The sequence below is a fragment of the Lepeophtheirus salmonis genome, chromosome 13 (assembly GCF_016086655.4).
Source record: "Lepeophtheirus salmonis chromosome 13, UVic_Lsal_1.4, whole genome shotgun sequence".
Taxonomy (NCBI): domain Eukaryota; kingdom Metazoa; phylum Arthropoda; class Copepoda; order Siphonostomatoida; family Caligidae; genus Lepeophtheirus; species Lepeophtheirus salmonis.
Window position 1 is genome coordinate 8,565,988 of NC_052143.2, and position 11,561 is coordinate 8,577,548.

Here is an 11,561-nt window from a genome sequence, read left to right on the forward strand (position 1 = left end):
CTTTCCCCAAACTTATACATTTGGCTACGAGATTTTCTAACGTGAAAAAGGGGGAATCAATTCCCTACTAAATTATATCTGTCTTTTATTGTTTTGTTTTTTTTAAAACTTTTTTCAGGTTTCAAACAAATCAAGGAGTGATGTATTTAATTTCCAGAGGTAGTTTATGTGTATTGAGATTGCAGTAAAAGATGTATATACAGGTTAGTGGTCTTATATGTGGGATGGAAATGTTCTAAATTCTTGAAGTTTCCTTAAGATCTTCGATGAGACGAGGATATGGTCTAGTCTAGTCTACTCGTTATTCTGTTCTTATTCCTTGCAACACCTGTAAATGTATGGGATGGCTGTACTGGGTTATGTTGTAACAGGTTTTCTTGCACATTTCTTTCATTTTTGTTGAACGAAGAACATCATCACAGTTGTTTCTAGCTTTGTATTCTTCACAAACTACATCGTCATAATATGCATTATTACAATCACTCTCTAAATTTAAAAAGGATGCGTTATGTGGTAAGATAGTAATAAGTAATAAGCTTACTGCATAAGCCGCAGGTTTTTCGACAAGAATATCGAATGGAAGCATCAGTGTTGCATTGATTTTGATACAGTTCACAAAATTCAATAGAAATCAGGTCCTCACATTCTATTTACAAGATCATTTAATTAGTTACTGTATTATAAAGGAACTACTTTGATACTAACCGTCACATCCGGCACATGTTTTTCGACAATCCTTTGCAATATGGGGTAGAAAGCATTCCTCTACACCATCTCTATAGCAAGCACCGTTATTGTCTCTACATTTAGCTAAGTGAACGGAAAAAAACATGATATTAATAATAAGAATGCAACCATAGAGGAATATGTATTTTATATTTTACCATCACAAACACCACAAGATTTAGGGCAAGTGTACTGAAACGCAGCGTCGAAGCAAGATTTTATGTCAGAGCCTATTGATGATTGACAGTCGGTTTCATTGGTATCTTCACAGGTAGTGTCTAAAAGATAAAAGAATATTGGATTGTAAACTCCAAGATGTACAAAAGTGCTTCTAATTACTCGACAAAATTCCAAAACTTGTCTGAAACAAACAGAAGCTCAAGAAATGTAGGATCAGTACTCGGTTTGTTTCCATGGCTCTTGATTTTGAAAAGTGTTTGTAAATTGGCAAATTGTTATGATATATATACTTTTATACTTTTACAATTTCCTACGAGAATTTCGATTTGGCAAATTTTTGACAGAAATAAAAGAGACTTTTCTCATCAACACAAATTTTTCCCTTCTTATATGTTAGTGTGTTATATGATGCATATAATACATTTGTGTTTAAATTCATAACAATACATATAGGTGTCCTTATTTATACCCTTGTTAATTTTTGTGATGGAACCAATGCATTTTTGCCAAGTTTTTTTTTATAAAGTGTATGTGACCTAGGAGTGAATGAATTACAATTTTTAGAAAATCCAAGGAATTTTTGACATTCATTGGTATTTTTTTTATGGATAACGAAACAGAGATATTTTCTACAAATATTGATTGGCTTCCGTATACAATTTTTTAAATGAAACCATTTTCATAGGCGAAGGAGTAAAGAGATAATGTATTATTGCTTTCCTTAGTAAAGGAAAGCATCCCTTTTGAGAAAATATCCTAACATTTAAAATCATGAATCGAATTATGCTGTTCTTCAACGCTTCTCTTTAATGCTTATCGAAATTTCATGGTTTTTAAAGAAATACCTCATTCTCCTGTTCTGATATATTATGTCAATTGTCAAGTCAAGTCGCAATCCACATCGTTCATCCACAGTATTCTATGAGCAGCCTAATAAAAGAAGAAAGTTGGATCACCTACAAATTTATCAGTCTCGTTCTTAATGAAATTTACTTAAAAATCCTACTCGAGCAAATATTAAACCTCCATCCAACGTCCGGGTTCACAATTAAATAAATAAAAATCTTTCTGTAAACTTCAGGTCAGATATAGATAATAGAAATCGTGGCAAGTCCATCTCCAAGTTACTCTACGCTTCCTTTTATGAAGGAATGAATTATTTATGAAATAACTTTTTATGCCAATTTTTTCCTTTCTAATAGAATTCTCTCAGATTATCGGAGATGAAGTAGCTTTATACAAGATCCATTGATTTACGTGTGTGTTATATAAGTCAATCCTTTTTTTATAGTTAAAATTTCTTCACTACGCTATTTTTACACATCAACGGTTAAGTAAAGTTCTGTTTCTTAACTTTGCTCTGTGTTTATCCTACTTAATCCCAAGAACATATAAAATTTCCCATTTACATAACCTCAAACTTGGGTGTAAGGTCTCAGAGTCCACTTACCAATTGGTAGTATTACCATTTAATACTTTTTGACTGCAAGGTCAGATTTTAACTCAAACTTCTCAAAGATGTCCTAAAGAATTAAACAAGCTTGAGATCCCATTGAATGATCTTGTGGTCCGAACATTACCAACTAGCTTTTGATATGTTTATGAGTAATAATAATTCAATATAGATTATGCAAAAATCATTCATAAAAGAAAAATAATATATAAGTTTATACTTTATTTTTTTTTAATGGCAATATATCATTAACTGTTTATAACACTTTTATCAAAAGGAAAATATATTATATTCCAAATTATTTATTCTAAAAAGAATAATTATGTATTCTACATAGACTACCACTAAAACTCTATATTTTGCGTTTATAAAAAACCATATCGATAATTAATCCATTTATTATGCATATCAATTTTACAAAGGTATAACTTTCCTATATCTACGCATTTACATAGCATTAATGTCTAAAAGAAGGACGGAATTTTATACATTTCGAGGGTAAAACTTTGTAACGTTTTAAATTCAAGTTTTTCGGTTTCTTCTGTATTTGTAAATATTTATATATCAAAAATTGTAAAATTGTATTTTATTCATGGCATAATTTTTATTGTATCTATTAATCCTTCCTTCTAAAGGTGAATAAAAACCCAACTTAGCCTATTTTGCCCAACTATTTACAATTATTTAATTAATAATGAAATATGTTCGACCAATAAACGATAAATAAATAGAAATGTAAATAGGTGGCAATAAAATAGTAAATAAATTTCAAAATTATCAGGATATCGATGTGTTTTCTAGGAATGATCGTTGTAAAGTATTTTAATTTATTTTCATATGTTAATTAGCCAAATTACAACAAATTAGAAAAAAAAATTAATATAAATGATAAAGTTGAATATTAAGGATATTATTTTTGGGAACAGAACCACCTTAAGCTCTTGTTTCTTCTTCTTTGGGTAAACATTTTGTTGTAAATAATAAATATGGAACAAAGACTGATAATCCGACGATGTTGTTTCATCTACCAACTGCCTTGGTCAACAACAGAATCAGTTATTGATGGAAAAGTTCGATAAATAAATAATTTATGGATAAATAGGGCATTCACGTTGTTTCGTTATAAGTTAATAATTTATACCTTAAAAAATGAAAATATAATACTTTTAATGTGATTGAATCAATGCCAAAAATGACTAATGAAACTTGTGGTTCATGTGGAAATAAAGTGTCAAAACAAACTTTGATTTGATTTAACTTTAAAAAACTTCTTGTAAGTTATTTTAAAGGAGTGAAAACTTTAAGGAACTTTTTAGAAGTCAAAACATCAAAGGATCAATAAGAATAATAAAAAATTGAATTAAATTTAGGAACTATTTAAATCTTCAAAGTAATTTTTATAAAACAAAAATGAAAAATGAAGATATCATTCGTACATGTCTTACAGGAAGTACGGGTTTGAGGAGTTTAGTACTTCTGTATTTAGGAGAAATTGAGTCAAAGCCTCCTCAGAAATCAATAAGTAGAGTTGTCTGGGTATTTTACTGATGTTTGTCTCTTATGTAGCGTCTTGTATTGATTTGGGTTGTCATCTGCATTATGGCCTTTTAAAAACCCTTTTTGGTCCTTTGATATAAAAGTTGGAAAGAATATGAGCAACCTTTGGTTTAAGATCCCTACTAATACCGGCTGGACAAGGTAAATCCAGCATAACTTTAACGACTTATTATTAGACTTGTATAGGTTACGTGATACAAATTTAATACTTTGCAACAAGCTAAATGTGTTAGATATCGAGTTTAGTAACAAGGTTTTTTGAGTATCTCGTCGTTCAAGCATGGAAAGTTAGGAGAAATTCAATAATCAAAGCTCACCACGCGAAACACTCCGCTCAGGATAAAATTTCCTTATTCAAATAAACAAAATCAACAGTTTATGACGTGATAAATGCCTTTGATGAGGAAGGGAAGACTGAGAGAGCAGCATATTCAACAAGATCTGATAAAATCCGTACTAAAAGGCTCGTAGCTGGATTGAAACGGTCACTTAACACAAATCCAGACACGCCAATTGCTAAGCAGGCAAATTACCGTAACTTGAGTAAAGGGACCATCAAAAATGCCACCAGGATTGGCATGGGTAACATGTCGAGGATAATAGCCTCAAAGCATCTGTTAACAAACCAGAATCAGGCCAACAAAATCAACAAAGATAAAATTCTTATTAATCAAATGAAGTGTAAAGGTGGTTAAGTGCGTTTATTTTTTTCGGACGAGAAAATCTTCACTATTGGTGTCAACCATAACCGTAGAAACTATAAATGGATCTGTTTGGTTCCTGATGAGGTCAGACCAGTCATAAAAATAAAGAAACAAAGAGTCAGGTTTCAGTTATGATGGTCCTGGCGGTCAAAAGCACGGAAGGACAAGTTATGCCCCCCCCCCCAACTTCTTCTATAAGGTCCAGAAAATGACCATGTGGAGGTCTACAAGGACGTTCTCAAGGATGTGGTCATCCTATGATTAAATGAGGTCACTACTGATGGGAAGTCTTATACATTCCAGCAAGACTCAGTACCTGCTCATAAAACCAAGATTGTCCAAGAGTTATTAGAACAAAATGTGCCGGATTTTTGGCCTCCACTCTATTGGTCAACCCGAACCTCAATTTATGTGGTTTTTACTTGTAGGGTAGGGTGTAGAGGATTGCTTGCAAGAATAATTATGCCTCAATCACAGCCTTGAAGGCCTCCATCGTCAATATAATGAAGGACCTGGCACGAGATAGTAAGAGCATACAAGACATCATGGCGCCGTGTAGAGATTATGATCGAGAACGAAGGCTTGCATAATAAATAATCATTTGTATTTTATGTGGCTATTGAATAAATGAAAAATAATCTTTCTATCTCATATAAAAGTCTCATAATTTGCCGTTAAAGTTATTCCGGATTGACCTGGTCTACCCTATATTTTATATGATGTATTCAATAACGTAATTGTTCTGTATTATTTTATTTCCATTTTTCTTTCTTGTGGATTAGAATGATGATGTCTCTGATTATATGCATTGATATATATCCTTGTGAAATATCTGTTTATACACCGACACTATTGTAGGTGAAATTTTCGGCAAATGCTTCATAAAATTCGACAAGGAGGCAAGACGAACCTGGTGATTCTTACTTTTTGTTATATGCCTTTATATAATCAAATATTTCATCGTTGGAAATGTAACTGTCAATCCCATTATATTCTCTACCAGTATTTTGGTCAATTTTTTCTAAAGTTTTGGTTAGATGAAATTCCAATCTTTGACTGAGTTAGATTCCCTCCAGGTTCGACAAAAGTCACATCTACTACATGAAAAAAATTCAGTACATTTATCAATACTGGAAAAGTGCTCAAGTGCTATCTTTCTAACTGAACTCAGATCTCCAAATACTGAGCCATCCTTGTCACCAATTGGCCTCACACCTTCCCTCTACGTCTGACAAAAGTAACATTTTTTACTTGATTTATATTGAATATATTTATAAATACTGGGAAAGTGCTCAAGTACTATCTTTCTAACTGAATTCAGATCTCCAAATACTGAGCTGTCAACCCGTGTTTGTGGTTGAGGTTTGTTCTATATATTTAAAAGAATTTCTGCAAGTAATATTTTCTTCCACAAGTTTTGACTTACATCTGACTAGTACTCCCGTGTTTTCATTTTTTTTATCGGTTTCAATTATTCATTAACCTCAACCGACTCGGTACCTGAATTTTGCAGAGTTTCCAACTTTTCCCTCAATTGTCTATTCTTACTTACTTTTTGTTTCCCCAAACTTAAGTTGAGAGTTTTACACTTGGCTTCAAGATTTTCTAACGTGTAAAAGGGGGAATAAATTCCTACCTAAATTTGATCTGAGAATTCTTTTATTGTTTTTTTTAAAACTTGTTTTTAGGTTTCAACCGAATCAAGGAGTGATCTATCTCAGGGATTTTATGGGTATTGAGATTGCAGTAAATTATGGATATAAGGATGAGTGGTCTGATACGTGGGATGGAAATGTTATAAATTCTTGTAGTTTCCTTAAGGTCTTCGATGAGACGAAGATATAGTCTAGTCTACTCGTTATTGTGTTGTTATTCCTTGCAACACCTGCAGATATATAAGATGGCTGGACTGGGTTATGTTGTACCCTATTCCTCAGATTTCTAGATCTTTTTTATCCTTTCACGTCTCTTTGTGGCTTTCTGCTTATATTGAGGTCCCCCATTATAATAATATTGTCCATTGGAGATAGACCGTAGAATGAGAAAAGTATGACCTTATGTCCTTAAATATTAAGCTCCACATTACGTAGTTCCTGCTACTATCAATCTTTATTATTGTTTGATTGATATATTTTTTTACAATTAGAGCGATTCCCTGCAAGGGGTAATTATTCTGCCTTGGGGATTTTGTCATAAAAGTAATGTGTGATTTTGGAACGAGGTAATTATTTTCTTTAAATTTCCTGTAGTCTTGTATGTACAAGAGAGACAGCGTTTAGCCCTGACTAGAGTTGCGATGGAGTTCACATTAAATATGTTGAGGGATGACATTTTAATGTTGGCTTATGATTATGAATAAAAGCTTTTTTATTAATCTCTCAAATATATGTTACATCTTCATTAGCATTTTTTTCATTTGACCTCTTCTATTTCGACTCTTTCACAAGTCTTGATGCCCTTTTTGGAATCTTATTATTCAGGGGTTTACGACTAGGTGTTACCTCAATTTTAGCTTATAAGCTAGAACGCAAATATTCTAAGAAAATGAAATATTTCTATATTTCAGTGAATTCAATTTTAATGTTAAAATTTGAGTCGAAGAAATATAAAAAGATATATTCAAATTGCTAATTTTTTTCAAATATTTTATAGAAATACAAATTCCAATGATTAATTATTGTCATTGAAATATATTTTTAAAGGTACTCGTTTAAACACTTTTACGAAATATCAAAGGAGCGGAGTTCATAACAAAAGAGGAGGAGAAGGCACCCCGAAGCCTTGATAACAAATATTATACTTAAAGTTATTTCAATACTTTTTTCTTTGTTCTGCTCCTCCCACACAAAATATATTTTTCCTCTATCCTGTAATAGAATATCCCTCTAAAGAGAAGGTGTGTTTTCAATTATACAATTAGGATTTACTGATTGTTATTACTATAACTAATGAATAACTTAAGATACTCGATGGACTCGAAACTTGCGACTCGAGTTGGACTTGAGTCAATATTTTGAAGATGATCTCACAATCACGACTTGAAACTTGTCTTGGACTCCAGAGGTACAATATTGCATACTCAGGAAATGCGTTAACACTTTGGGCACAATATTATAGTAATATACTTGAAATGAACGCAAATGACATCTGAGTTAATATTATACTCATTGAGGAACTTGTCCCTACTATTGATCCTGGTATTGAAGTTGAAAGGTTCATTTATTCCTAGTAGAGGGAGAACCATGCTCAATATTGAATGTCAAGACGATCCCATTTCTTTCCCCTAATGTCCACAATTTCTCAATATTTTTAATAGTTCCAACGGACCCATCACAATCTGCTCAGAGAAACAACGTCCCGTATCTTTCGAGAATTTCTTTTTAGTGTCCATCGGGATTTTTTTATTATTATTGTGAATTATCCTTTAAATCCAAAAGAAGTTCAAGGACTTCCATACTGATTTAATGAAAGGGGAGCCAAGGCCCCAATACCAACCTGAATTTCAACTATTCGTGAAATATTTCGTTGACCATACAGGACCATCTCTTATCTTGATTATTTCTCGGTTTATTCGACTGCAAAAGAGTGCATATCTTAGTAAATGGAATATCCTATGGAAAATATTTATAACCAATGCTTTCAACCTTTTCTATAGAGTAAAGGGGATGTTATTATACACGTTTGACGTGATAGTTTGACACTTTTAAAAAATTTATAAAACAATACTTAAAATCGTTAATAATTAACCGAATTCAAAAACTATTGGAAAGGTGTGGCTTCTAGCTTTGAACTCTACTTAAAGTGGGAGAGCTTGAAATTCTAAAATTGTGTAAGGGAGGTAAAATAGTTAAGAACTAATGTTCTTTAGGGAGATTGTGCAAAATATGATAAAATATTTGAAATAAAAGTAACATCATCTTGAAGTCAATAATTTTCGTTTTCAACTTTAAATTAAAGGGAATCAAATCTTGAAAAGAGTATACTAATACGATTCTGTGGCAACGAATTTAAAATTGATTGACTGAAAAAAGTCACAGAATACAAGGACGTAAATTCCATTTTTAACTCTTCTGATTCACTGTACATGCAAACTCTAAGTGATTCGTCTAATTCGAGAATAAATGAATTAATTTTGGGTACCATAAATGGTTTATACAAAATTTAATCTTTTTTTTTTAAAAGTCTTTTGTTTTTTGATAATCTTCTTCGGTGAAAAAATGTATCTTCATATTTTTCATATTGTCCCGTAAATATTTTAATAAAGCATTTGGCTTTGTAATTTGGTTTTCATAAGGACGTCGTAGGCTATGTTTCGTAGCTTCTCTTTAATAGCACCACCTATACCATCTGAAGGTCCCTTCCTTTGACTTGTCTCTAAAAAATGCAAATCAGCAGATAATTGAATGTCCCCTTGATTAAACGTGAGGCTCAAAAAGGCTGAAACAGTTTCTATATTGACCAACACACCCATTGCAAAAGTAATATATTTTTAATTTTACTCATTTTTTACTTTGAATGATTTACATACTGTTCTGTAATAAGGGTACGGCTACAACATTACTACTACATCAAGTTGAAAATTCTAGCAATAGTGATGTCATAGACTATGAATGTCAAAATATGCCTATCTTGCCCAACAGTCGATGCAATACATCAGATGGAAAAATACAGCAAGCCCAACTACATCTTGGTCTAACCTTGGATTTCTATTAACCTTGGTATAACTTATTACTTCATTTAATTATCAAAAATAATGAAGTATGAAATAGCCACGACGTATCAAGAAAGAGGAGGTAATTAATAGCTTACACCAAAATACGTAGGACATTTTTGTTTTAGTAGGATAACGACGTGGATTAGTCGGATAATTTTTTTTCTTCTTCCACCTCAAGACATCAAATATTGAAATTTGATTATAACTTTCGAGGCTACTCGCTCGAGATCACTAGCTGCCCCAAAACTATAGAAGAGTTCATGGTTCGATGGCTTACTACCCAATTTGGACTCCACACCCTGGCTAATTTCTTGTATTATTTACTTTAAGGCGCAGCAATTCCTGAAAGTATGTGTTATTGTCTTTTTTTATTAGATTCTTCGCAGATTGCCCGGTCGTCCTTGAAGAGCTCTTCTGTGAAAAAGATATATCTTCCTTAATTTCATCAATTGCATACTGGACTGCCTCCTCAATCTGAGCAATTCTGAATAACTTTTCATCTTGTGGCCCTATCATTTTTTATGCTCTTTTGAATAACTTATTCGAGAACGAAATGATCCGATAACCCGTTTGAACTTCGCCTTGCCAGTTTAAATTGATCTGACATGACCATGTCGGATACGCAGATGTGATCTATCCTACTTTTTGATGTTTTTTCCGGATAGTCTATGATAAAGGTAGGTTGATAGTTTTTTGCTACATCTGCAAGATCCGTTAAATTGTTTTCATTTTTTCCAGCATTTTAATTCTGAAATGTTCGGGAATCCAGATTGTGATGTGAAGTCTTGCGCTTAACCACCTCGTGAGGGTTGAAGTCGTCGGCTATTATGCCCCTCTCCTTCTTAGTATTACATTTAAACTTTCCTAAAGTTGTCTAAAAAAATTTCCTCTCTAAATGGAACATATACAAATAAAATCTTGTATATTGTAAACAAAAAAATTACATCAAATGAAAAAATATTTCCTTCTTTGGTGTCAAAAATGTAGTTTTGAGTGAAATCATTTCTGACCATTATTGTTACACCCCTGGATAGGTGCTTTGAATCTTTTAAAATCGCCTTTGAGGATAAAATTTTAAACTTTGAATTTATAAAATACAATCAGTCAGTTTTTTGTATTTCTAGTGTCCAAAAGATAGACAACATCAAGAAAATTTAATGAGTTCAATCATTTCAATAAACAATTCCTCTTTTCATTGTCACACAATCCATTCATATTTGCTTCTAATATTCTAAATTTTTCAGATTTTTTTAATACTTGATCTGAGGTACTTCGACTCCTCATTTTCTGAGTTAGTCCTTGATCTTTTTTTTTTTTATTCCGCTATCTTATTTTCATCTTGAGGTATCTCTTTCTCAACTTGTCGGACCTTTTGATTCTCAAGAGAACCTCCTTTTGATTTTTCTATCCTGCACTGATAGCCAATGTTTTCGATGCTGATTGGTTGAAATAGAAGGTAATGTGCTTAACAAAATTACTTTTCTCTTGCACTTCTTGGTAAACTTTTTTTTAGTAAAGGAGCAGGAATGTCGCAGTGCTTCTCGTAGAATTCCATTGGAAATCCGTCAGGGACAGGCGATTTATTCTTTTTTTTTTTTTTGTAATTCATAACGTATTCGCGAATTCCCTCCGTTGTTATTTGTACGTCTAAAGAATTTTTACTTAGATCAGACAATTTAGGATGTACGCCATTGCTTAAAACATCATCATTGTGTATTATGGGAACAAAAAAATTGTATCATGAGAAACATAGAAACCATGAATCGTCTTGCATGTCCGGCAGGGGTATAGATTTTGGTAGAACTCTAAAATCCTTCTTCTTATTTTATCCTGATTGTTGACTTCATTACCATCCCAATTTATTAGTAATTTTATTTTCCTCCTTTCCATTTTTCCTATCTCTAATTTCCTTATTCTCTCAAAAATGATCTTCTCTGTCTCTATCATTCTAAGAACAGTTGTCTTATGCCTCTTTCAGCATAAAATGAGCTTTTGAATTCTACACTTTGGTTCGACATTTCCTTTTTTCTTTTCTGATTTTCTTCGCTTGGCTTCTTTTCAGCGCTCCTTATTACTCCTAGTGAAATAAATTCACACAAAAATATATTAAAACAATATATGTAGGCAAAACTTTATTTAATATCATACAAAAAATTTGACTTTTTTAATTATGCAGGTCTCTGAGAAATAAAATTTGCTATGTACTATGGAAAGTAACAACATTTTT

The 11,561-nt window shown here is 32.1% G+C and overlaps 1 protein-coding gene across 1 annotated transcript; it reads right to left on the bottom strand.

The window, feature by feature from the left end:
* Window positions 1-301: 301 nt before the first annotated feature.
* On the bottom strand, window positions 302-1,198 carry LOC121128693 (uncharacterized). The gene is made up of 5 exons (XM_040724282.1): window positions 1,066-1,198; window positions 885-1,004; window positions 706-810; window positions 542-646; window positions 302-486 (listed from the first exon to the last, which is right to left on the bottom strand). Exons 1-5 carry the CDS (start codon window positions 1,139-1,141, stop codon window positions 302-304), a joined length of 591 nt encoding a protein of 196 aa, XP_040580216.1. The 5' UTR covers window positions 1,142-1,198.
* Window positions 1,199-11,561: the final 10,363 nt, after the last annotated feature.